The sequence below is a fragment of the Xyrauchen texanus genome, chromosome 50 (genome assembly GCF_025860055.1).
Source record: "Xyrauchen texanus isolate HMW12.3.18 chromosome 50, RBS_HiC_50CHRs, whole genome shotgun sequence".
Taxonomy (NCBI): Eukaryota; Metazoa; Chordata; class Actinopteri; order Cypriniformes; family Catostomidae; genus Xyrauchen; species Xyrauchen texanus.
Genome location: NC_068325.1, coordinates 18,833,909 through 18,856,249, shown reverse-complemented (window position 1 = coordinate 18,856,249; position 22,341 = coordinate 18,833,909). Strand labels below are relative to the sequence as shown.

General features: G+C 39.0%; 1 protein-coding gene across 1 annotated transcript in view; it reads right to left on the bottom strand.

Moving 5' to 3' along the window:
• Positions 1-21,826, bottom strand: part of tspan7b (tetraspanin 7b) — a 32,872-nt gene extending 11,046 nt beyond the window's left edge. The window contains exons 1-4 of the mRNA XM_052124526.1: positions 21,664-21,826; positions 444-632; positions 281-355; positions 64-159 (exon numbers count right to left, since the gene is read on the bottom strand). Coding sequence (XP_051980486.1) covers positions 64-159; positions 281-355; positions 444-632; positions 21,664-21,744 — 441 coding nt within the window. The 5' untranslated portion in view covers positions 21,745-21,826. The remainder of the gene's footprint in view (positions 1-63; positions 160-280; positions 356-443; positions 633-21,663) is intronic.
• Between the last annotated feature and the right edge of the window lie 515 nt (positions 21,827-22,341).

Sequence of the window (22,341 nt, the reverse complement as noted above, 5' to 3'; positions counted from 1 at the left end):
CCTTTCTTAACACTCCAAGTGCACACATCTCTATGGTGAAAGTCGATCAGAGTTTGAACTCACATTCCTTTGGACATTATCCACAGCAATGCTTCGCTCATCCTGAGCATTATAGTCTTCCACGGCCTCATTGTACGTCCTTAGAAAGGTGCCTTTGATCTGAGAGAACACACACACACACAAACACACAATCCATCAGATATCACCAAAACAAGCTCTCCTAGTGTGACAGAGATGGACAACTCCAAAACGCATTATGGGTCATATGCTCGCGTCTCACCTCATGACGGAAAACAAACCCTGAGATGCCAGCAATCAGTTCTGCCAGGAAAACCAGAGACAGGAACATGGTATACTGAAGAGACAAAGAGTTTCAATGACATGTCTATAAACGTTTACATAGGCAGGAAATCTTGCTATTCACATGTTTGTCTCTCTCTCACCAGCTTGAGCATCCATGGGCTCCCACGGCAAGTGGCGAAGCATCCAAACAGTCCGAACACAATGATGGTAGTCCCGGTTCCGATGAGCACAAATGGGGCATTTGTGGAGTTTTCAGCAATCAGAGAGATATATGGACCCAAAATGAACTTCCCCCATAGTCCCACTGCCAACAGGACCGCCCCCGTGATCTAGAAAGAAAGAAGGTGAGAGAAAATATCGTAAAATGCACTAAAAACACTCGCTGGCCTAGTACGTCATTATTTACATGTCTGCACTGGCACCTAGCGGACAACACATGAACAAATGATTTCAGGCTTTGGATTTCCACACTATTTCTAACTCAACAGCAATAACAATAATAATAATAATAATAATAATAATAATAAATAGAAATGAGCAGTTACTTTTCTAGTCAAAATATCTAAACGTCCTCTATACAAGATAAATCAAAGCTGTAGCAAGTCTTGGATTGGCACATTTTCCCACTTGTTCTCACTAAATTATTTAATTTATATAATGAATCAAATGAAGTCATTTATTTTGCAGTACAGTCACATCTGTATGTTTGTACCAGGAGACTAAAACACAAACAGAAATGTCAGTTTTTCGTGTTGTCCAGCAGAGCGCACTGCTGCATGTTCCATCACTAGACTCTATGAAACACTGGATCGATTGGGGAATGGAGGGATTTCACGTATGATCTGCACATCTGTATCGGCCAGTCAGACGGTGAATATTTATTTCAACCCTTCTTACTAAAAATAAATAAATGTACTAAAATGTAAAAAATGTCTCCTTTAAAGACCTAGACAGTTAAAATTATTTAGCTTACAAAAACATACCATGTTTTTCGACATATACCGTGGCAGTACCATGTTTTTGGACATATACCTTGGTAATACCATGTTTTTGGACATATACCGTGGCACTACCATGTTTTTGGACATATACCGTGGCACTACCATGTTTTTGGACATATACCGTGGCAGTACCATGTTTTTGGACATATACCTTGGTAATACCATGTTTTTGGACATATACCGTGGCAGTACCATGTTTTTGGACATATACCGTGGCAGTACCATGTTTTTGGACATATACCTTGGTAATACCATGTTTTTGGACATATACCGTGGCAGTACCATGTTTTTGGACATATACTGTGGCAGTACCATGTTTTTGGACATATACCATGGCAGTACCACATATACAAGTTGTAGTCAGTAGTTTACATACACTTTAGCCAAATTCATTTAAACTCAGTTTTTCACAATTCCTGACATTAAATCGTAGAAAATATTCCCTGTCTTGGGTCAGTTAGGATCACTACTTTATTTTAAGAATGTGAAATGTCAGAATAATAGCAGAGAAAATTATTTATTTCAGCTTTTATTTCTTTCATCACATTCCCAGTGGGTCAGAAGTTTACATACACTTTGTATTTGGTAGCATTGCCTTTAAATTGGTTAACTTGGTCAAATGTTTTGGGTATCCTTCCACAAGCATCCACAATAAGTTGCTGGAATTTTGGCCCATTCCTCCAGACAGAACTGGTGTAACGAAGTCAGGTTTGTTGGCCTCTTTGCTCGCACACGCTTCTTCAGTTCTGCCCACAAATGTTCTATCGAGTTTGAAGGTAGGCCTTAAAATACATCCGCAGGTACACCTCCAATCAGAAGCTAATTGGCTAATAACTTAAAGTCTTGACGTCATTTTCTGGAATTTTCAAAGCAGCTTAAAAGGCACAGTTAACTTAGTGTCTGTAAACTTCCAACAATTGTTGGAAAAATTACTCATGTCTTGCACAAAGTAGATGTCCTAAATGACTTGCCAAACTATAGTTTGCTAATATGAAATCTGTGGAGTGGTTAAAATTGAGTTTTAATAACTTCAACCCAAGTGTATGTAAACATCTGAGTTCAACTCTATATATATTTGGAACTACCACGTATTAAAATTATACCATTACTGTACCGTGGTACTTCCACAGTAGTTATTCATGGGTTGTCAATGGACCTCTCAGTTAACCCTTCTTGTTAATTAAATATTGAAAAAATAAGTTAAAACTAGCAAACATATTACATTTATTCGGACTCTCAAGAGAAGCGACAGTTTGCGGAGGGGCTGACGTGTAGAAAACTGGGTTAAATCAATTCGGTTCTCAGGCTTTAGCATTTCCCCCAGTGTTAATGAAGTTTTTATGAGCAGTCTGGAGGACAGTGTGGCCTGCGGTTAGAAGTCGCCTTTGGTTGCTTGTGTCGCACTAGTTTTGCTGGCTGGTTGACAGGTTACAGATTGAACACGATGGACAGAACACAGATCAGCATGTATGAGTGACAACAAGACATTTCTGCATCTATTATTCATCCAAGAGATTATGCTCCAGAACATTTAGAGCAAGAGCACTAGATTTTGAGCTTTTATAACATGCGTTTTTTCTGCGTCTGTATCGGATCACACCCGATCAACTGTGTTGCCTTTTAAAGTATACTCTCTTGTCCGCAAGCGAATGCATTAAATCTGCTCTGTGATACTCTTTTAGTACAATCAATGGCTGATGCATGCACTGATATACATCGTGCATACTAAGTGTGGAGTGATCAGCAACACGGACAACCGAAGTATACTTTGGGATTAAGTTCTGCAATATAACAGCAGCCTCCAGGGGGGAATAAATCAATCACTGACACCTTGTGGGGATTTGCTGTCTGAATCTTACATTATTGACAATATTCATCCATATTTTTATCCTCACTTCAATGCATATTTTGTCATTATGATCAAATAATCAATTGTTTTAAAACCGAGAGCATGCAAAGAATATTGCAACTGGAAATTTGAAAAACGTCCACCGGCAGCACACGTTTTAGGAACACCTGTACATCTACTTCATGCGATTATCTAATCAGCCAATCATATGACAGCAGTGTAATGTATAGAATCATGCAGATACGGGTCAGGAGCTTCAGTTAATGTTCACATGAACCATAAGAATGGGGAAAAAGTGAGCTCAGTGATTTTGACCATTAAGTTTGAAGTACATGTAATTTAGTGGTTTTAAGTCACATCAGCAGGGGGCAGTCAGCACGTCTAAAAAAATCCTTGCAAGCAGCGTAGCCACAGAATGTGAATCCTTCATACAGGACGTGTTGTTGACAGAAGCACTACTTTTGACTTGACACAGCATCCTAAAAATTGCACATATGTACATAGATGACAGTTAAAAATAGTGCAGATGGAGCACAAGGACACGTTACGACAGATCGCAAAAGGACAAAACTCAATTGCAAAATGTATCACTTTTGACTTCAGGCTTTATTGTGGGGACCTATCCAAGCAATTATTGATATTGTGATTAATTTCGTTAATTAATCAGCATGTAATTGATTCACAGCCTTACTAATAACATAATAAGGATGCTCCATTAATGTTATTTTAATGCATGTTCCTAACCTTTAGATAACGTCAGCCACATTTTTTAAACATTACCTTTTAAATAGGTATCTCTATCGCCCCCTTGAGTGCTGAAGTTTGTTTACACAACAGTTACGCACAGACCGCATGCTTGCAATGTGTTTGTGTATGGTTAGGTATGTTTCTAACATTGGACTAACATCCATGCAACCAAGACGAGTAAGTGCGCAGTATTGTGTGTGAATATTTGCAAGCAATGGCGCCCACAGTAAAACATGCATAAGACGTTTTAATGTAAATTCAACAGCCCACTCAGAGCAGTAAATCATCTCTTTTTTTAGTCAGTTTGAGCCACCTCTAAAGGACTCCTCTTTCTCAGGGATGTGCTAATGAAGGTTTGAGTGTGGGAGAGAGTTTCATCCACTCTACTGATCAATGGTACCACCATGTTGTCATTCAGAACATGTCCACCATAGTATTGAGGACACAAAGTCCCACCTCCATCTCACGCTGAGAAAAAGAAAGAGACAGAGAGAGAAAAGGAGAGTGTGCAGATGGTGACTCATCAGGGATCCAAGAAAAAGAGCGAGAGGAACAGCTCTAACTTTGAGTAAAGAAAAAAAAACAGTGAAAAGAACTTTGAAATCCCGAGAGTTGGAAGATGAGAGAAGATAGACATGAGGATACAGATGATGTAATGCTTGACTTTGAAAGACAACATTCCCCTATTTTATTGTAAAGCTCAAGATGCTTTTGGAGGCATGATATAGAGTATAGCTGCGTTTCGAAACACGTATTTATGCAAATTTTGAAATATCGCATACATTTGTTTTGGATGGAAACACAAACTTCATTGCAGCAGATCACTTAAGGTGAATACATTTTTATTAAAGATGAAGTATGTAAATTCTGCGCCAACAAACGGAATTGCAAAAATAAACTTTATTTTCAAAACAGCTTTCCGAATATGCTCTGTCTGACGTTGGTCAAACAAAGAGATAGTCCCGCTAACGTTGTTGGGGCGGGTCGCTCAAGACACACAGCACTTTTTAAAGCGCAACAGAAACACAATGTTTACAGTTTTCTAGAAAATTAGCCTACGAATGGCTTACTTATAGTCGTCTCTACATATTAAGATGGGATAGGAGAATGTATTTAACACTAAAAAAGACATGTACATAAACGTCATCATATAAACAGCATCCAAGGCTTAGCCTGTTAGTGCCATATCATAATGCAAAGCTACTTATGGGTGTTAATAATAGGGGCTGTCGATTTAACACGCTAATTCAGTGCGATTCATTCTGTAAAAATTAACAATTTAACACAATTAATCATGTTCCTGGACCGTAGTTAGGAAGATTCCTGATCAATTCATGTTTGAAGTACCAACAGTTTTCTCCAGGGGGCAGTAAGCGAAACTTGCCGTATAGACAACGCTTATACAGAGAACAAACTAACCCTTCAGCAGACAGGGCAACACGAGGATGCGATTTTGCGTTCAAAACACAGCTTGATGGAGCGCAAATCCGAATTTAGGGATGTCAAGATGTGCTTTTTGTATAAACGACATTTCATTGACACAGCGACCTAAAAATGGTATGTTTATGACGTGACGCAACCAAAGAGAGATGCTACAAAAGCATCCGTTTATATATATATGCAATTATTTAAATGTAAAGTATGTATAATAATTTCATCATTATATATTTAATTATTTTTATTTGGCGTTCTCAGAAAATATTAACATGCGATTAATTAATCGGCACACAAAATGTAATTCATTCAACAAAAAAAAATGTGATTTTTTTTATTCTGCAATTTTTTTTCTCCCCTTTTCGGAACGCCCAATTCCCAATGCTCTATAAGTCCTCGTGGTCGCGTAGTGACTCGCTTCAATCCGGGTGGTGGAGGACGAATCTCCATTGCTTCCAAGTCAGAGACCATCAATCCACGCATCTTATCACGTGGCTTGTTGAGAGCGTTACCGTGGAGACCTAGTGCGTGTGGAGGCTCACGCTATTCCCCCCGGCATCCACGCACAACTCACCACACGCCCCACCGAGAGCGAGAACCACATTATAGCGACCACTAGGTGGTTACCCCATGTGACTCTACCCCCCCTAGCAACCGGGCCAATTTGGTTGCTTAGGAGACCTGTCTGGAGTCACTCAGCACGCCCTGAATTCAAACTTGCGACTCCAGGTGTGCTAGTCTTTATTCTGCTACTAAAATGTGCACAAAATTATTTTTTAACCATTTATAAACTTTTAAACAAGTTCAAATGAATATTATTCTTCAGAAATATATTTAAAATGAGTCTAGTTATGTTAGTCTTAGAGATGCTGACTGTAAACTTTTGCTCTTGTGTGATGTTGCACCTACTACGCTAGGTGCACCTTAAATGCTCACAACAAGGTACATGTTTTGAATCTAAATTTTGATTCATTTTTAGTGAATCCTCCCGTAAATGGTGTTGAATGGATAGACAGCATAAATCTACAAAGCAGAGTAGAATACAGTGTTTCTTTTCACTTGAGGAATGGATGAAATAAAGAGAAATAAAGGAGAAGCCATCCGCTGTCCATACATCATGATGCAAAACTAGACAAGAGGAACAGAACTTGCATTTCTTACTAAAACATTGGCAGAAGAAAATGTTTTATTGAGCAGAAGGGTATAAATTATTCAACAGTATGTCTGTCATACCCTCTCTCCATCTCTGTCTATTTTAGCCAGGGGTCTGTTAAACAAGGACATTGCTGCACTCCCAAAAATCTGTCACTTAACAAAATCCAACTCATAAACTGCAAAAACAGTACGCTAAACTTTAAACAATACAATAACACAGGCTCTTCTTTATATTTGGTCATTCAACCGGTATACATTTTTTAATGGCCAATGCCGATCTCTATATACTAATACTATAATATAACATGTGTTTCAAGAATGCATTGGAGCTATTGCTTCATGGTTAGTGCACATGGTTTGACACACTGCGCCATGGTGCTCAAGTGAGAAACATGAGTTTGAATCTGGCTTGCAACATATCCAAATCACACCCATCCCCTACCTCTTTCCCCCAAAATGTCTTGTCCTCTACCATTTCATGAATTAAAGCAGCAATAAAGGGGCCACTCAGCAGTAGGAAATGACAATAGTTGTCCAGTAAAGAGACAATATTAAACTGAATCTTAGGCACATTTCAGTTTGGAATTGCTTTCAATGTGAAATGTTAATTTCTTCAAATAATTCACAAAATGATGCCGCTCGGCAGCATTCATCTTTGATATGTCAGTGATGCCTCTCAAATTACAGACAACCTAGAGCTTAAATACAAAAACGTTTTTCGGTAAACATCAAGAATCAGAGAGCAACACCTGGTATTTTGACCAGTTGTCATTTTTTGCAAATAAATGCTCTAAATGACTTTTATTTGGAATTTGGGAGAAATGTTGTCAGTAGTTTATGGAATAAAACAAAAATGTTCATTTTACTCAAACACAACTGATCATTTTGCTGTGGTCTCTTCATTTCATCTCATTTCACTTTACTTCACTTCACTTCACTTCGAGAGAGAGAGAGAGAGAGAGAGAGAGAGAGAGAGAGAGAGAGAGAGATGCTGATGGACTGTACAGCTGCTGCAGACAGGAAGTGGCTGTTGCCCATTTTACTGAGCACACTCTGCATCTGGAGAGGATAGAGAGAGTAGAAGAATAAAGATCGGAGTGCTTTAATGAAAAAGAGAAAATAATGGAAAACAAGAGAGCGTCAGAGAAAAGCAATCCTGTTCTTTACATTTTAAATGTCTGATCAAATCCAGTGTTGTCCCTGTGGCCTTGAATCCTACAATGTGTGTCTCTTTACCAGTGCTGCAAATAATTGTTGGCATCGAAATCATCAACCTCAATCTTTTAAATTACTGACCCCAAATCTATGAAATTACTGACCCCCAAATCATTGACATCAAATCTTTGAAATCATTTACCCCAAATCATTGAAATCACTGATCACAAATCATTGAAATCACTGATCCCAAATCTTTGAAATCACTGATCCCAAATCTTTGAAATCACTGATCCCAAATCTTTGAAATCATTTACCCCAAATCTTTGAAATCATTTACCCCAAATCTTTGAAATCATTTACCCCAAATCTTTGAAATCACTGATCCCAAATCTTTGAAATCATTTACCCCAAATCTGTGAAATCAATGATCCAAAATCATTGAAATCACTGATCCCAAATCTTTAAAATCATTGACCCCAAATCATTGAAATCACTGACCTAAAATCCTGAAATCATTGACATCAAATCATTGAAATCATTGACCCCAAATCATTGAAATCACTGATCCCAAATCTTTGTAATAATTTACCCCAAATAATTGAAATCACTGACCCCAAATCATTGAAATCACTGTCCCCAAATCATTGAAATCACTGACCTCAAATCTTTGAAATCATTGACCCCAAATCATTGAAATCACTGTCCCCAAATCATTGAAATCACTGACCTCAAATCATTGAAATCACTGACCCCAAATCATTGAAATCACTGTCCCCAAATCATTGAAATCACTGACCTCAAATCACTGAAATCACTGACCTCAAATCTTTGAAATCACTGTCCCCAAATCATTGAAATCACTGACCTCAAATCTTTGAAATCATTGACCCCAAATCATTGAAATCACTGACCTCAAGTCTTTGAAATCACTGACCTCAAGTCTTTGAAATCACTGACCCCAAATCATTGAAATCATTGACCCCAAATCATTGAAATCACTGACCCCAAATCATTGAAATCACTGACCTCAAGTCTTTGAAATCACTGACCTCAAATCATTGAAATCTTTGACCCCAAATCATTGAAATCACTGACCCCAAATCATTGAAATCACTGACCCCAAATCATTGAAATCATTGACCTCAAGTCTTTGAAATCACTGACCCCAAATCATTGAAATCACTGATCCCAAATCATTAAATCACTCACCTTAACTCATTGTAATCACTCACTGCAAATCTTTGAAATCATTGACCCCAAATCATTGAAATCATTGACCCCAAATCATTGAAATCACTGACCTCAAGTCTTTGAAATCACTGACCCCAAATCATTGAAATCATTGACCCCAAATCATTGAAATCACTGACCCCAAATCATTGAAATCACTGACCTCAAGTCTTTGAAATCACTGACCTCAAATCATTGAAATCTTTGACCCCAAATCATTGAAATCACTGACCCCAAATCATTGAAATCACTGACCCCAAATCATTGAAATCATTGACCTCAAGTCTTTGAAATCACTGACCCCAAATCATTGAAATCACTGATCCCAAATCATTAAATCACTCACCTTAACTCATTGTAATCACTCACTGCAAATCTTTGAAATCGCTGACCCCAAACTATTAAACTCACAGACTCAAATTATTAGATTTGCTGACTCCAAATCATCGTAATCACTGACCATAAATTATTGTTTTCACTGACCACAAATCTTTGAAATAATTGAACCTAAATTGTTGAAGCTACTGACCCCAAATTTGTTGAAATCCCTGCTCCAAATTACTGAAGTAACTGATCTCAAATGGTTGGAAACACGAACCTCAAACGGTTAAAGGGATAGTTCACCCAAAATGTTTAATCCTCTCATCATTTACTCACCCTCATGCCATCCCAGATGTGTGACTTTCTGTCTTCTGCTGAACACAAACTTTCAGTTCTATACAATGCAAGTGATTGGGTACCAATATTTTGAAGCTCCAAAAAGCACAAAGATTGTAAAAGTAATCATAAGACTCTAGTGGTTTAATCCATGTCTTCAGATGTGATATGATAGGTGTGGGTGAGAAACAGAAAAAATTCAAGTCTATTTACTTTACATTATCCTTCCTGCCCAGTAGGTGCCGATATGCAAGAAGAATGTGAAGGTGAAGATATTTTTCTCACAATATAGTTTCTCACCCACACCGATCATATCACTTCTGAAGACATGGATTAAACCACTGAAGTCTTATGGATTGCTTTCATGCTGCCTTTATGTGCTTTTTGGTACCCATTTACTTGCATTGTGAGGACCAACAGATCTGAAATAATTGACCACAAATCACTGAAATCACTTACATCAAAATTGTTGAAACAGGCCAGGTGGATGAGCAATCCAATGATGTCATCACCATAATAAACGGAAAAACATCAAAAGCAAGGGGCTTCCACAAACAAGGCTCACAGCCAATGAAAGTCAGATGAGCCACAAATTAAATTAAAAAATCATATATTCAAATGTTACAGCTCATGGCTGGTTGAGCACAGCAAACGTGCCCATCCATTGTCTTTTTTTATATAAAATAATTTTTAAATCAGTATTTTTGACTGTTACTAATAACGAAAATGATTTTCTGCAGTGCACGATTGTACAAATTCAGTTTGCAATAAAATAATATGAAGTCATTGTAAAGGGTGTGAACCACTGTGGATCTCTATCTCTCCATCTCGCTCGCTTTGCTTATGCATTGCTGATACATGATGCTGTTCAACCTGCTGTCCGCAAGTAATAGGCTGTGTGAGATTAGACATCTGCACGGTTCCCAAACAACATGTGACATGACAAAAATATTTGGTCTTTATCTGCCTCCCTCAAACAAACTCATTCTCTCTCTGTCTCTGTCTCTCTCTCTCTCTCTCTCTCCTAAACACAGATGGCGGCTCACGAGACAGCTGACCTGTGTACCAGTTTGCTGTTGTGGCACTTTCTTTCTCATATGGTCAAACTGAGACAGGCGTTTGGCCGTATAGGGGGTCCAGAACAACACATTTGCACGCAGTCACAGTTTCATCTACGAGAAAAGATCCATGGTGAATAATGTCACTCCAGTGGACATGAATAGTACAATTCTAACAGCTAAAGGAGTCCAGTTTATAAGCAAAACCACCCATCCACAACACAAGAACAGTTTTTTCCTCACCGTTTCCCACTTTTAGTGGCGTTTGCTATTGTAATTTACTCATACTTAGGGTAAGGGACTGTCTGAAATGGCTACACATTGTGCTAAAACATGTTAAAACTGTGCAGGGTGTCTATAAAAGTCAGCCAGCACCCCCATCATCAACTCCAGAGAGAGCGTCCCGTATTTTACAAGCAACCCAACTCAGGTCCCTCCATCAATAGAGGTCTGTGGGATTTTTCCACCAATTTTTTCATCTGCCAAGTGAAAATCATCAATCTGATTGCTTAGAAAAGTCATAGCAAACCTCATCTTTATAAGCCACATGATTTGAGGTAACATTAATGACTGTTGCATATGGGACAATGTTACGCACCAAATTTTAACACTTTAGGTTAAGGGTTTGTTCAGATCCCTAACCCACCAAAGGCAAAATTCACAACGAATATCAAGGTTACATTTTGTATGATTTCGCCGTGACTGCATCGGACCAGCATAAATATGAGCCAAATCGTGTCCCATATGAATTCAATTAGAGACGCGTCATTTCATCTTTAAATACGGGACAATCCCATATTTAGTGGGATGGGTGGCAATCCTAGTCCTGAGCCATATCAAAAGAAAATCACAGGGACTTCCGAATGGGCTCTTCCATGATAAGGTCATGGTAGACTGCACCGTTTTGCGAATGCGACACAATTTAAGTCTAATTTTAGTAGAAAGGAGGCGTGTTTTCGCTAAAAAGGCTGACAATTACCTCATTTAAATATGGCGCAGTGCAACTGTAGCACATGTAGTGTTAAGCTGAAACAAATAAGATGCAGCTTTTTGCTAAAATGGCACAATTGTTTACTCATTTTCACCACTTGAAAAGTACTATTCGAAACACAAATGGCTGGTCACCATCACATTAAGTAGAATAAAATGCCGGCATGTTATATAGTTCTATTACTTTCTATACGCAAGGGTATTGTTGTCTCTAGTGTCGGCTCAGATTGAGCCAGTCATTTTCCATTGTCTTCCACTTCATTGCGCGCGCTCTCTCTCTCTCTCTCTCTCACCCATAAGAGCTCTGTACATCATTGTGATCCACTGTGGCTTGCGGTAAGTGCTGTTTGTCCTGAGAGTAGCAGTTAGATGGTCAGCCATACATTTAATGGCCATCCACAGCTGTCAAGGGCCATTTAGCCTGATTCTCTCGCACTGTTTCCAAGAAACGGTTGAAAGTTCACAGAAAAGAGGCAGAGAGAGAAAGACTGAGTGGGCTAAAGAGACTCACAATCTAGATGACAACATCTCTCAGGAGCTAATGTGTCGGAAAGGTCCGTCTCATTATTCTAAAGTCAACTGACGAGGAAATGGAGGCTGCCTCCAGGTTTAATCAGTACTATGTGTCTAAAATTGTCTGTCTGTGGCAGTGAGCTGAAATGGATGAATTGGTAAACGAATGGCCTCTTTAGTCAGACAAACGGATGGATGTGCATAACTAAATATATTCAAAATCAGCTAGATGACTAATTCGTTGGAAAGAAGCCCTGTATAATTAATCTTGTTTGAAGAGTTTAAAAGTAAACTTCACGGCGGAAAGACGTTCCTTCGTGAAACGCTGAAAATACAGCAGGAGGTGCCTTAATGGTCCAAAACATCTGTCAAGTGCATGTTTATATATATATATATATATAATATTAGGGATGTCTTTCTACAGAGCATCACAGATGTGAGATATTGCTTAAATATAATATAATTACTCTTGATTTATTATTAGTAGTAGTAGTAGTATTAGTGAATATTGTATTACTATACAGTAGTGATATATTTCTGTCATACTTTTTTCCATTTAAATTGAGCTTTTATTTTGGCAGAAGCTTTTATTTTGGCAGAAGCTTTTATTTTGATGTGAAGCCCTTTAAGTATCTGTGTTTTGATGGTAGCTTCTCATTTTCAGAAGAGCAGGTCGCTACGTTACCCCATGCGATTATTAAACCACAAACAGCTGCTTTTTAATATATATAGTCTGTATGTGCCTCACGCTACAAACTGAATTAGCGCTTGTAAATGAGCAGCCAGCTTTAGCACAACACCGGCTCCACACATTCACAAGCGCTCACATTTATTTATTTACAACGCAAACTATATATTTATCATATTAAATCGCAGCCTTTGCAGTTTAATAATAACATTTGGACATAACATGGCTTTAACGTGTGTGGACCCATTTCCGATATCGGAATGGCGACATCCCTAATAAATGCATGATTGCAAAACAGTGCAGATGGGTGCAAAAACATTTACGGTGTGAACAGATTTTATATATAAAGTGTTTCTGCATTCAAAATGTAGACAGAGTGCATTAGAATAGAACCGAATTCAGGGATCTTGAGACGCGTTGAATTATTTTTAATGTGACGCTCAACATTAAAAACGCAACACTCATAGCGAGACATTCAAAAAACAGCGCAAGCCTTGACAAAATAGCCAATGATGTCTGTCTGAATATAACTGAGTGTAGGAGTGGTACTTTAAAGAGGATTAATTAGATTAGAGGATTAAAAATGCAACTTTTCCAAGAGGGTTTAACTGGGCAAACTGTTAGTTGTCAGCATGCTAATTAAAGAACTGCCGCTAAAAATCTCAATCTAGATAGGGTGCCTGGGTAGCTCAGCGAGTAAAGACGATGACTACCACCCCTGGAGTTCGCTAGTTCGAATCCAGGGCGTGCTGAGTGACTCCAGCCAGGTCTCCTAAGCAACCGAATTGGCCCGGTTGCTAGGGAGGGTAGAGTCTCATGGGGTAACCACCTCGTGGTTGCTATAATGTGGTTCGCTCTCGGTGGGGCGCGTGGCAAATTGTGCATGGATGCCACGGAGAATAGAGTGAAGCTTCCACATGCGCTAGGTCTCAATGGTAGCACGCTCAACACGCCACGTGATAAGATGCACGGATTGACGGTCTCAAACACAGAGATTTGTCCTCTGCCACCCGGATTGAAGCGAGTCACGACGCCACCACAATGACTTAAAGCACATTCGGGATTGGGAATTCCAAACTGGGGAGGAAAAAAGGAGGAAAAGAAAAATAAATCTAGATAAACTGGTTGACCATCGTAATGCATCTCTGATGGAAAGGAAACATGTCAAATTAAAGAGAAAACAGGCAGTGACAATGACAAATAGCTTTCATCTAAATACAAGACTTGCCTTTCCCAGAATGCCTCTGTGTTTAATAGTGCAGGAAATGAGAATAGTAATGCTAATGGGGAAGCCCTTCATTTCAGTCAATATGTCATTAAAGCTGAAGTAAAATACATTGAAAACAGTCATTAGCCTTGTTTTGCAATTCAGTTTGGTGACACTAGTGGGGCAGAGTTTTGGGTGGGCAACCAGACAAGGAGACTTCAACTTATTGAGTTCTGGAGATGGTTTGCACATCATTGCTGAACACATGATTATAGTCAGGTGATAAATAACAAAAATCTCCCATTTTCCCGCCAACAGTTATAAGATGAGACTTTGATGGCATATGACATCTCTTCGAAAGCCAGTGTTACGTGCAAACCTGATGCTACGTGCTGCTATAACAAACATTTAGCATACCTCTTCCCCAAACTTAAAGCTGCTAATTGCTAGGTCTGAAAAAAGCACAAGCATCTAGCACCACAGCTCAAGCTAGAAGCTAATAATAGCATCTATTTCATTACCAGGCCTGTGTAAAACAGCCCAGTGTGTCAACTTGGAGATACGCTACCAAAAGCGTATTCTCATGGATTCCAGGACCTCAAGCCAGGAATCCCAGTCACCTTTAAATTCCACAACCACAAACTAATTAGGGATATTTCAGGAATGCAAACTAATTTTAGGTCCCTTGACCTTTTTACCTCAAAGTGTTATTTCAACTGTGCTAGTCAGAAGCTTGGTACTAACAGGGGTCTAAGAATAGTGGAGGGGACACATAAAACTTGTTAGCCATACTAGGATTACCGTCTACCACTTAAACATTAGTCCAATGCCGGCGCAAATGGTTTGGCTTCTGCTTGAAGAAAGCTAGAAGTACTAGTAAACAAATCACTTACAAATCAACATTTTGAATTTGATTTCCCGAAACATCATTAACCGATAGGAGTGTTAACCTTCAGGAGAGATGTTCGGTACCAAACTAAATCAATGATGGAATATTTGGCTGTGGAAATCCTTAATCGCATTTCCATGCCAGTCAAGTGACCCAGAACCAATCAGATTACATTGTAATTTATTTTTAATTTGATAGTGTTGTTTTGTTTCCAATGGGTCCTACCTTACTCAAAAGAGCTTGAATCGAGACTCAAAGCTACTGCCACATGGATAACAGCATTAATCCAACACTCCTTTAGCTTTTGTGCAGAACCTCTTGATTACAAAATCACAATGAGGCTTTGATGCAGATAATAGCAGGCAGGGATACTGTTTGCAGGGATACTGTTTCCAGGAAGACATCATTTAATGGCCTCCCTGGGGAATTAATGTAGAGCGCAGGAGGTAAATCACATTCTACACCTGTTTAATTGATTTCCTTTGGATCAAGATTGACTTTTACCCATTTGCCTCTTAAGTCTAAAGAGTTACGTTGAACGGATATATCAGATATCATGTAGCCTATTTAAACGTTTTATTGGACACCTACAAACACTTGTTTAATCTTCCCCACCTATCACCCAAGTATCATGGCTCAGCACCTGCTGAGCTCAGAGCTTGAGCTTGTCTTCAGAAGCTTGCTTTAATAGGATTGTGGTCTGGATAATACCAACCCAGCCAGTTAGAGAAAGGCTACGGTGCTGTGAAGACTTAATTCACAAGGACAGTCAAAGGATCCAATAGGGTGAGCCATATCGTACCTACAGTACAACTCATAAGACTGTATAACTCTGCTAGATTATAAAATACACTAGACTTAGCCTAACTAGACTCCCTGGATGGACAAGATTCGATATAGCCGGATTCGAACCTGCGGCGTACACATGAGCACCATGGACCATATGCACACTAATCACTAGGCCATATCTGATGGTGAAATGGTATATGAATAATTCTCTGTTAGATCATTTCGCCTCGGCATTCCAAAGGGAACAATAAAACAGAAGAGAATTGAAAAACGAAATCTTAACAAGCTGAAGGAGAAACAAACAGTGCACCAGAGCTAATCACCCACACACACTGCAGTCCTTTACCCTCTCATTTCCATAATAACACCAAAGGCCACAGAGAAAACTGTACCAGGCGAGTCCAAGCTTGTAATGACCAAGCTTCCCATCTGCCAGTGCTAATAGCATTGGCTTGAAGAAAAATAACTCAAGAAAAGGGCACCCCAAGTATCTCAAAATGAAACCAATTAATTAATAGCATCAACAAATGACTTGTAATTTGTATTGGCATTATCATTTCCTTTCCAAAAGATTAAACAACTAACTAAAGGTCGCAATATAGTTAAACCCAATCTTGCAAGTTATTGATGTAGCAACAATTACGTCTTTGATTTGACTAGCCTTGCCAAATCCTGACACAAATAAAGCACACATCAATTAAAGCAGCATGCATGGTCGTTTCGGCGATTGTTGAATATGCCTACATGATATTGATGACTTCTGACCATAAAAGCTGCTTCACTGCCCGATGTTCGGAAGATTACATATAACAAAGCGAAATGGCAATGCTACCCCTAGATTTGCAGGTATCTGATTTGACTAGCATTGTCCGTCAAAATAACAACACACCAAGCCACACCTCGTAATTCTGAAGAGCGATTTTCAGTTTTTCATTGCATTAGTGACATGCACCAATAATGGATTGTAGAATAACAGAACAATTTTCTGACATAATTCATTATATCTTGAGCGCTAGCCAAGTCTACGAGTATACAATTATTTGTGTGTTTCAATTACACCAATTCTGTCTATATTTCACTACAATTTTAAATTGGCAAAAAGTGTCGCTTGTCCTTTTTAATGGATCCTTAGTTACCTTGATTCCCAAGAGAGAGTTTGGTGTCGGTGAGAATAGGATTTCCGTTGCTTGCGGTGATGTCTTCTAGCGAGCTATATTAAGATGCCACAGACTCTGGGATGACTGCTATAGACACATGCCATTCTAGATGTGTATCAGTTACACACTCTGCAATTCATCCCATCACATCCTGAGCCAGGAGACTTTGCTGAATATCGCTTTAGAATATCGTTACACACGCTCAATCAATCGAAACAATTGCTCAGTAAAAGGCCAGCTTGACTTTACCCAAGATTCAGCTGTGCGTACTTCAATTACGAGCCATGTCACCAAACCTGACAACTTATCTTTTATAATTATTCATTTCACTGCCAAAGCTAATTTTCACATCAGTATACAGTCTTAATTTTGTCAAGTTTTCCTTTTAAAAATATCAAAACATGCTTAAAAACAAGATACATTTACTTGTGCAAGACAATAAAACTTTTTAAAACTTTCAGAGAACGTATTTGAAATATATCTTTGAAGAAACAACGCTTTGCCAGTTCAAAAAGTGTCTTCAAAAGGAAAAATAAAGAGTACAAATATGGCAGTCCAACCATCATGGTGTTTCCAGGCAAAGGTGGCATAAAGTGTTGCCTTACATTCAAATGCTTTAATAATGCAGACTGTGTTGAAATACAATCCTACATGATGTACTGACGTCCTGACACTAATATAAGTTCTAGAGCTTCAGATCTCCTCATGGGTGCATATGGACGTCAGAGCTTTCCTTCTGTATCTCTAGATAATACCAGCGTTCAAATATAATTAATACACCCTTAATGACCTGTTTCTCAATGGGCGTCCATTAAAAACAACTGATTTTTCTTTTTTGCTATTGGTACATTATCTCCTTTTCCATCTCCAAATGGACCGGTCATGTAATTTTTCTCAAAAGTCAAGAGCTGTTTGGGGTAAAACAACATTTAACACTGTGCGCATAACCAGGAACGACACAAAGGGACAAGGAATCAATCGGCAAATTGACATCTTAATTCCTAAAGTTAATGTACTGTAAAATATAAACCCCATTCGCTACCGACAGCAGATTAGGCTAGCAACTTCAGAGAAACTGGATTGGGTCCCCTGGGAACCAGGAAGTAACCGGGTTCATATAAACAATAAGCGTGATTCGAAAGGTTGCATTTTTACTCTAAAATAAATGTTTTACTCCACTGATGGGTGGGTTTAGGGTTTGGAAGGTGTATTAATATGCATTCCTGTTCACTGTATAATATCATTTGGTGCTTTTGACGCCACTCTGTAGATTTCACTTGGAAACTGGAGCTCATACATACCCAAACATTTAATGAAACATCCAGATATGGCCACTGGGGCAGTGATTCGAATTTTGGTAAACACAGAGCGATTTCAGGAACACAGTCTGATCAATCGATGTTAATCTGAGCTTTTGTCTGTTTCCTGCCCACAGTGAAATCTAATTGGTTTAAAATCCTGTTAATGCAGAATTTCCTTTCAGATTGAACAGAAAAAATAACCCGAATGCAGAAGACTTCCAATTATCTCTACGAATACCATCTGGTTGTCCATAGTAAGTACAATGTTTGGTACTACAGTATGTATAAATGTAAACTGGATAATCTAGACTGGCCGAGCATGATAGCAACAAGCTCGGTGTCATCTACTTCATCTTCCTTTCTCGTAGTCTCTTTGTAACTCTGTCTTTTCTCATCCCTGCTGGTCTATTCCTGTCTGCCTCTGTGAGAGAGATGTGTTTTGTGCAGGCAGACAGCAGGACGCTCTGTCTGTCTGCATAGAAATGAACAAAATGAACTGAACAGTTCTAGAACAGCTGATGGGAGGAATCATGAAATGAGTCGGTCTCCATTTTCATCAGTCACTCACTCACTCGCTCGCTCTAAATCTCCTTCCGCCTTTATATTCACATCTTCCGTCCATCTGACATTTCTTGGTTCAATTACGCCGCTCTGCCTTTAGCAACAGAGTGTGACTTTCAAAGCTATTTTGTCATTTGCGCTTTGCATTTCTACCAGTGTACCTCACCCAGCCAGAGGACATTTTCTCCACTAGGAAAGCAAATTGTAAGAGTTCAATTGTACTATTTGCAATCTAGTATTTGTAAGAATGCAACAACGCAACCAAGAACGGCCAGCTAAAACAAGTTGATTGGTAATGAAATCTGTAGTAGCTTATTACACTAATAGAGAATACACAAAACACCAATAGGCACAAAAATCTGATGTTTTTGCATTCATCTTTTTAATTACCACCAGAACCTTTCCATTTCGAACAGTTGATTCAATGATGACAAACAGCACCATGAATCAGTCAACCAGCACGCTCATAGTTTGAACAAAAGATGGGTCAGGATGTTCGACTAATCGATTAGTGAAAGGTTCATCTAGACTTTCACATTTTTGTTTTAGCTGTACTATTTTGCGTTGCAGAGCATCAAAGGGGATTATATTAGAGACGCAACTCTAAACACTACGAAGTTGCGTCTCTAAATCTTTTGTTGTTGTTGTTGTTCTAAATTCAACAGGTTTTAAATCTGTCCGCTAGGAAACGTAGTCATGTTGACGAGTTGCCAATGCAGCTCAAATATTTGCCAAAGTTTACCAGTATATAATACAGTTCAAGCTTGGAAAGACCTTCCAAATTTAGTTGGAGAGACTAAGGCCTAGTCCACACTAATATGATTTCGTTTGAAAACGCATCTTTTTCTCTCCGTTTTGGCCTTCCGGCCACACCGAGACGGCGTTTTGTCCGTGAAAACACACTCCAAAGTGGATACATTTGAAAACGCCGTTTTCGCGTTGCAGTGTGGACTGTGAAAACGGACACTTTGGAAAACGATGACGCATTTGTAGTCATGTGATCTATCAAAACAATCAAGATGGCGGCCTGTGTTATAGCGGCACTGTTGTGCCTGATACTCACGTTGTTAAAAAATAAATGCCACTTTGTACAACCTTCACATTGCATTTCTTCAAAGGCGAAGGGAAGTTTACGTTAAGCGGAGATTTTCCGCATGCGCAGTGACACGATTTAAGCATTTTCATACGTTTCAGTTTTGATCAGCAACTTTTGGAAAACGCTTGAAAACGTTAGTGTGGACGGAGACCGTTTTGAAACGAAAACGCCGTTTTCAAATGTATCCGGATTAATGTAGACGTAGCCTAAGTAGCACGTGAACTAGATATCTTTGAGCAGTCCCCAATATTCTGCTTTTTTATTTCCGATTTCAATGTTGCCCCTAAACGTATAAAAAAAACTGAACTGCGGTTGGTCGCTCTACTTGCTGGTCAAAGCCCTCTTCCTGTCTAGAGGCCAAAGTATACTAGTTTTTCCAGGTGCCACTATGTCCTGCGCACAGTGCACGTGACACAAATGATGTTGATGTTGGATTTCGTTAACTGTACAAAAGCGTATCACTTGTATCGAACATACCCAAACGGGCTTGCGGTCAAAAGAGTATACTTTTGAAAGGCGTAACAGCATGGGATGCATAAGCGAACAGGCTTATACGGGCTGATTGTTGTTGCGTCCGCCACCCCAATTTCCCCTATCCATGTGAGGACAGTATCTAACGCTTTCAGCGGGAGACGGAGTTGTTGACACAGAGACGGTGCGCAACTGGGAAAGTCTTCCGTGTAGTGTATGTTCAGTGCACAGCAGTTCAACCAGCACCGTACACCCTCTCAACAGCTACAAGGGGGCCTCTGCGGAACAGCGAGCCCATGGGCCCAGAGGTACCTTAAAGCACCCCTGGTAACAGCATGCAGAAAAACTAAAATATACCCTGGCCTGTACTACATGGATGGCTTCCACCTTTGTGCACCATCTCCATATTTACAACATCATCTCCCACTGAACGCGTATCGTATCGCTGCTCAGGGTGGCGGGAAAGGGGCTATAAAAGGGCATCTCGAGACACCTCCGTTTTGTTATATTCGTCTAGCCTTTATAAGTGCATGAACGCGTTGAGTCTGAACACCCCCTAAGTGGGCGCTTCTTGGCCAGAATATGCTGCAATGTGGTCCAGACTTTATGTCGTTAGTCAACTTTAACAACTCTTAATTATTAATGAAAGTTTTACCAATAATGCTGATAATACGGCAATCAAATTGAATCTACACTGATCCAGGTGGATGGATCATTCAGTACCCACAGAGGTACCAGGGCGGTGCTGTGGCACAGTTTTTTGGTTTCCATTAACCGTTGTTTACACTATGATTAGAAATGAAGGTCATTGCAAACTCATAATAAACTCATTAATAATGCCCAGCATCTGTCCAGAGTTGGACATTAATATGAAATGTATTGTTTAAAATGTTATGCATCAATCAACATTTGAATATTATTAAATTCTAATTGTAATTATCAATGTCCATATTCGTACTATAACATTTAAATAATTAATTAATTAAATATGATCTGCACATGTATCGATTAGGACATTATTATTACATTCATAATTAAATAACTGCATACGTTTATATTCAGACATTAATATTGAAATAATAATGAATAATGTGCAATTATCTGATGTGATGCAAATTTAATTTGGCTAAAAAACAGTTATTAGGGTTTTCGTCATTGGCTGTTAAATGCACATTGTTTATCTCATTCGGAGTACGATATGCCACAAACAGATAATTATTCGAGGGTTTATATGATTTATATTGGCCTCAGATGGGTCCAGCCTGGCCATTACCGATGCACTTGTTTTCCAGCGGCGCAACAACCCAATAAACGCCTTGTATAAACAATAAATCTATTTAAATATCCTCCTAAAACGCTGCATGAAAATTAACAACGAGTAAAAGCTTTTCAGAACGAGACTCACTCACCCAAAACACGAAGGAATAGACGATAAGCAGTGTTTTGAGGCAGGTTATCACTGGTTTGGTCTCCATTCTCCTTGATGCCATGAGCGCAGTGGATTCGTACTGCTGTGTGATTCTCCGCCACTGCGGCGCGTCACTCCCGATTCGTCTGGCCAATCAGAGGACGAGATGAACAGACCGGCTCCCTGCTGGCCAATCAGAGGAGGAGGGGTGAGCTGCGGCCCCACCCTCGAAAAGAGACGCCCTCTGCTGGGCATCACATGACAGTGACGACAGTTGCGCTAAAGGTGAAACAGGTGCCCTTGCGTCTGTAAAAAGTGGAGAAAAATATTTTATTAAATTTTTGTTGTGGTTTGATTAAATGTGTATTTCATTGCTTTTATTTACTTAAAATCAAAGACATTTTAAATGCTTCGTTATCTGATATAAAGTAACATTTTTTGAGTTAACCGGAAACTTCGAGGACCCTAAAATGCCACAAAAATATTTTATTTACAATTACGTGTAATTGTTCTTAATTATGGAAGCTTTAGAATTTGAAAGAATTATTACAATATATATATATATATATTTTTTTTAAACAATCTGTTAGGTTGAAACATTTAAATAGATTATTTAATTTTAATAAACATTGTGACAATTTTAATTAACATATATATATATATATATATATATATATAT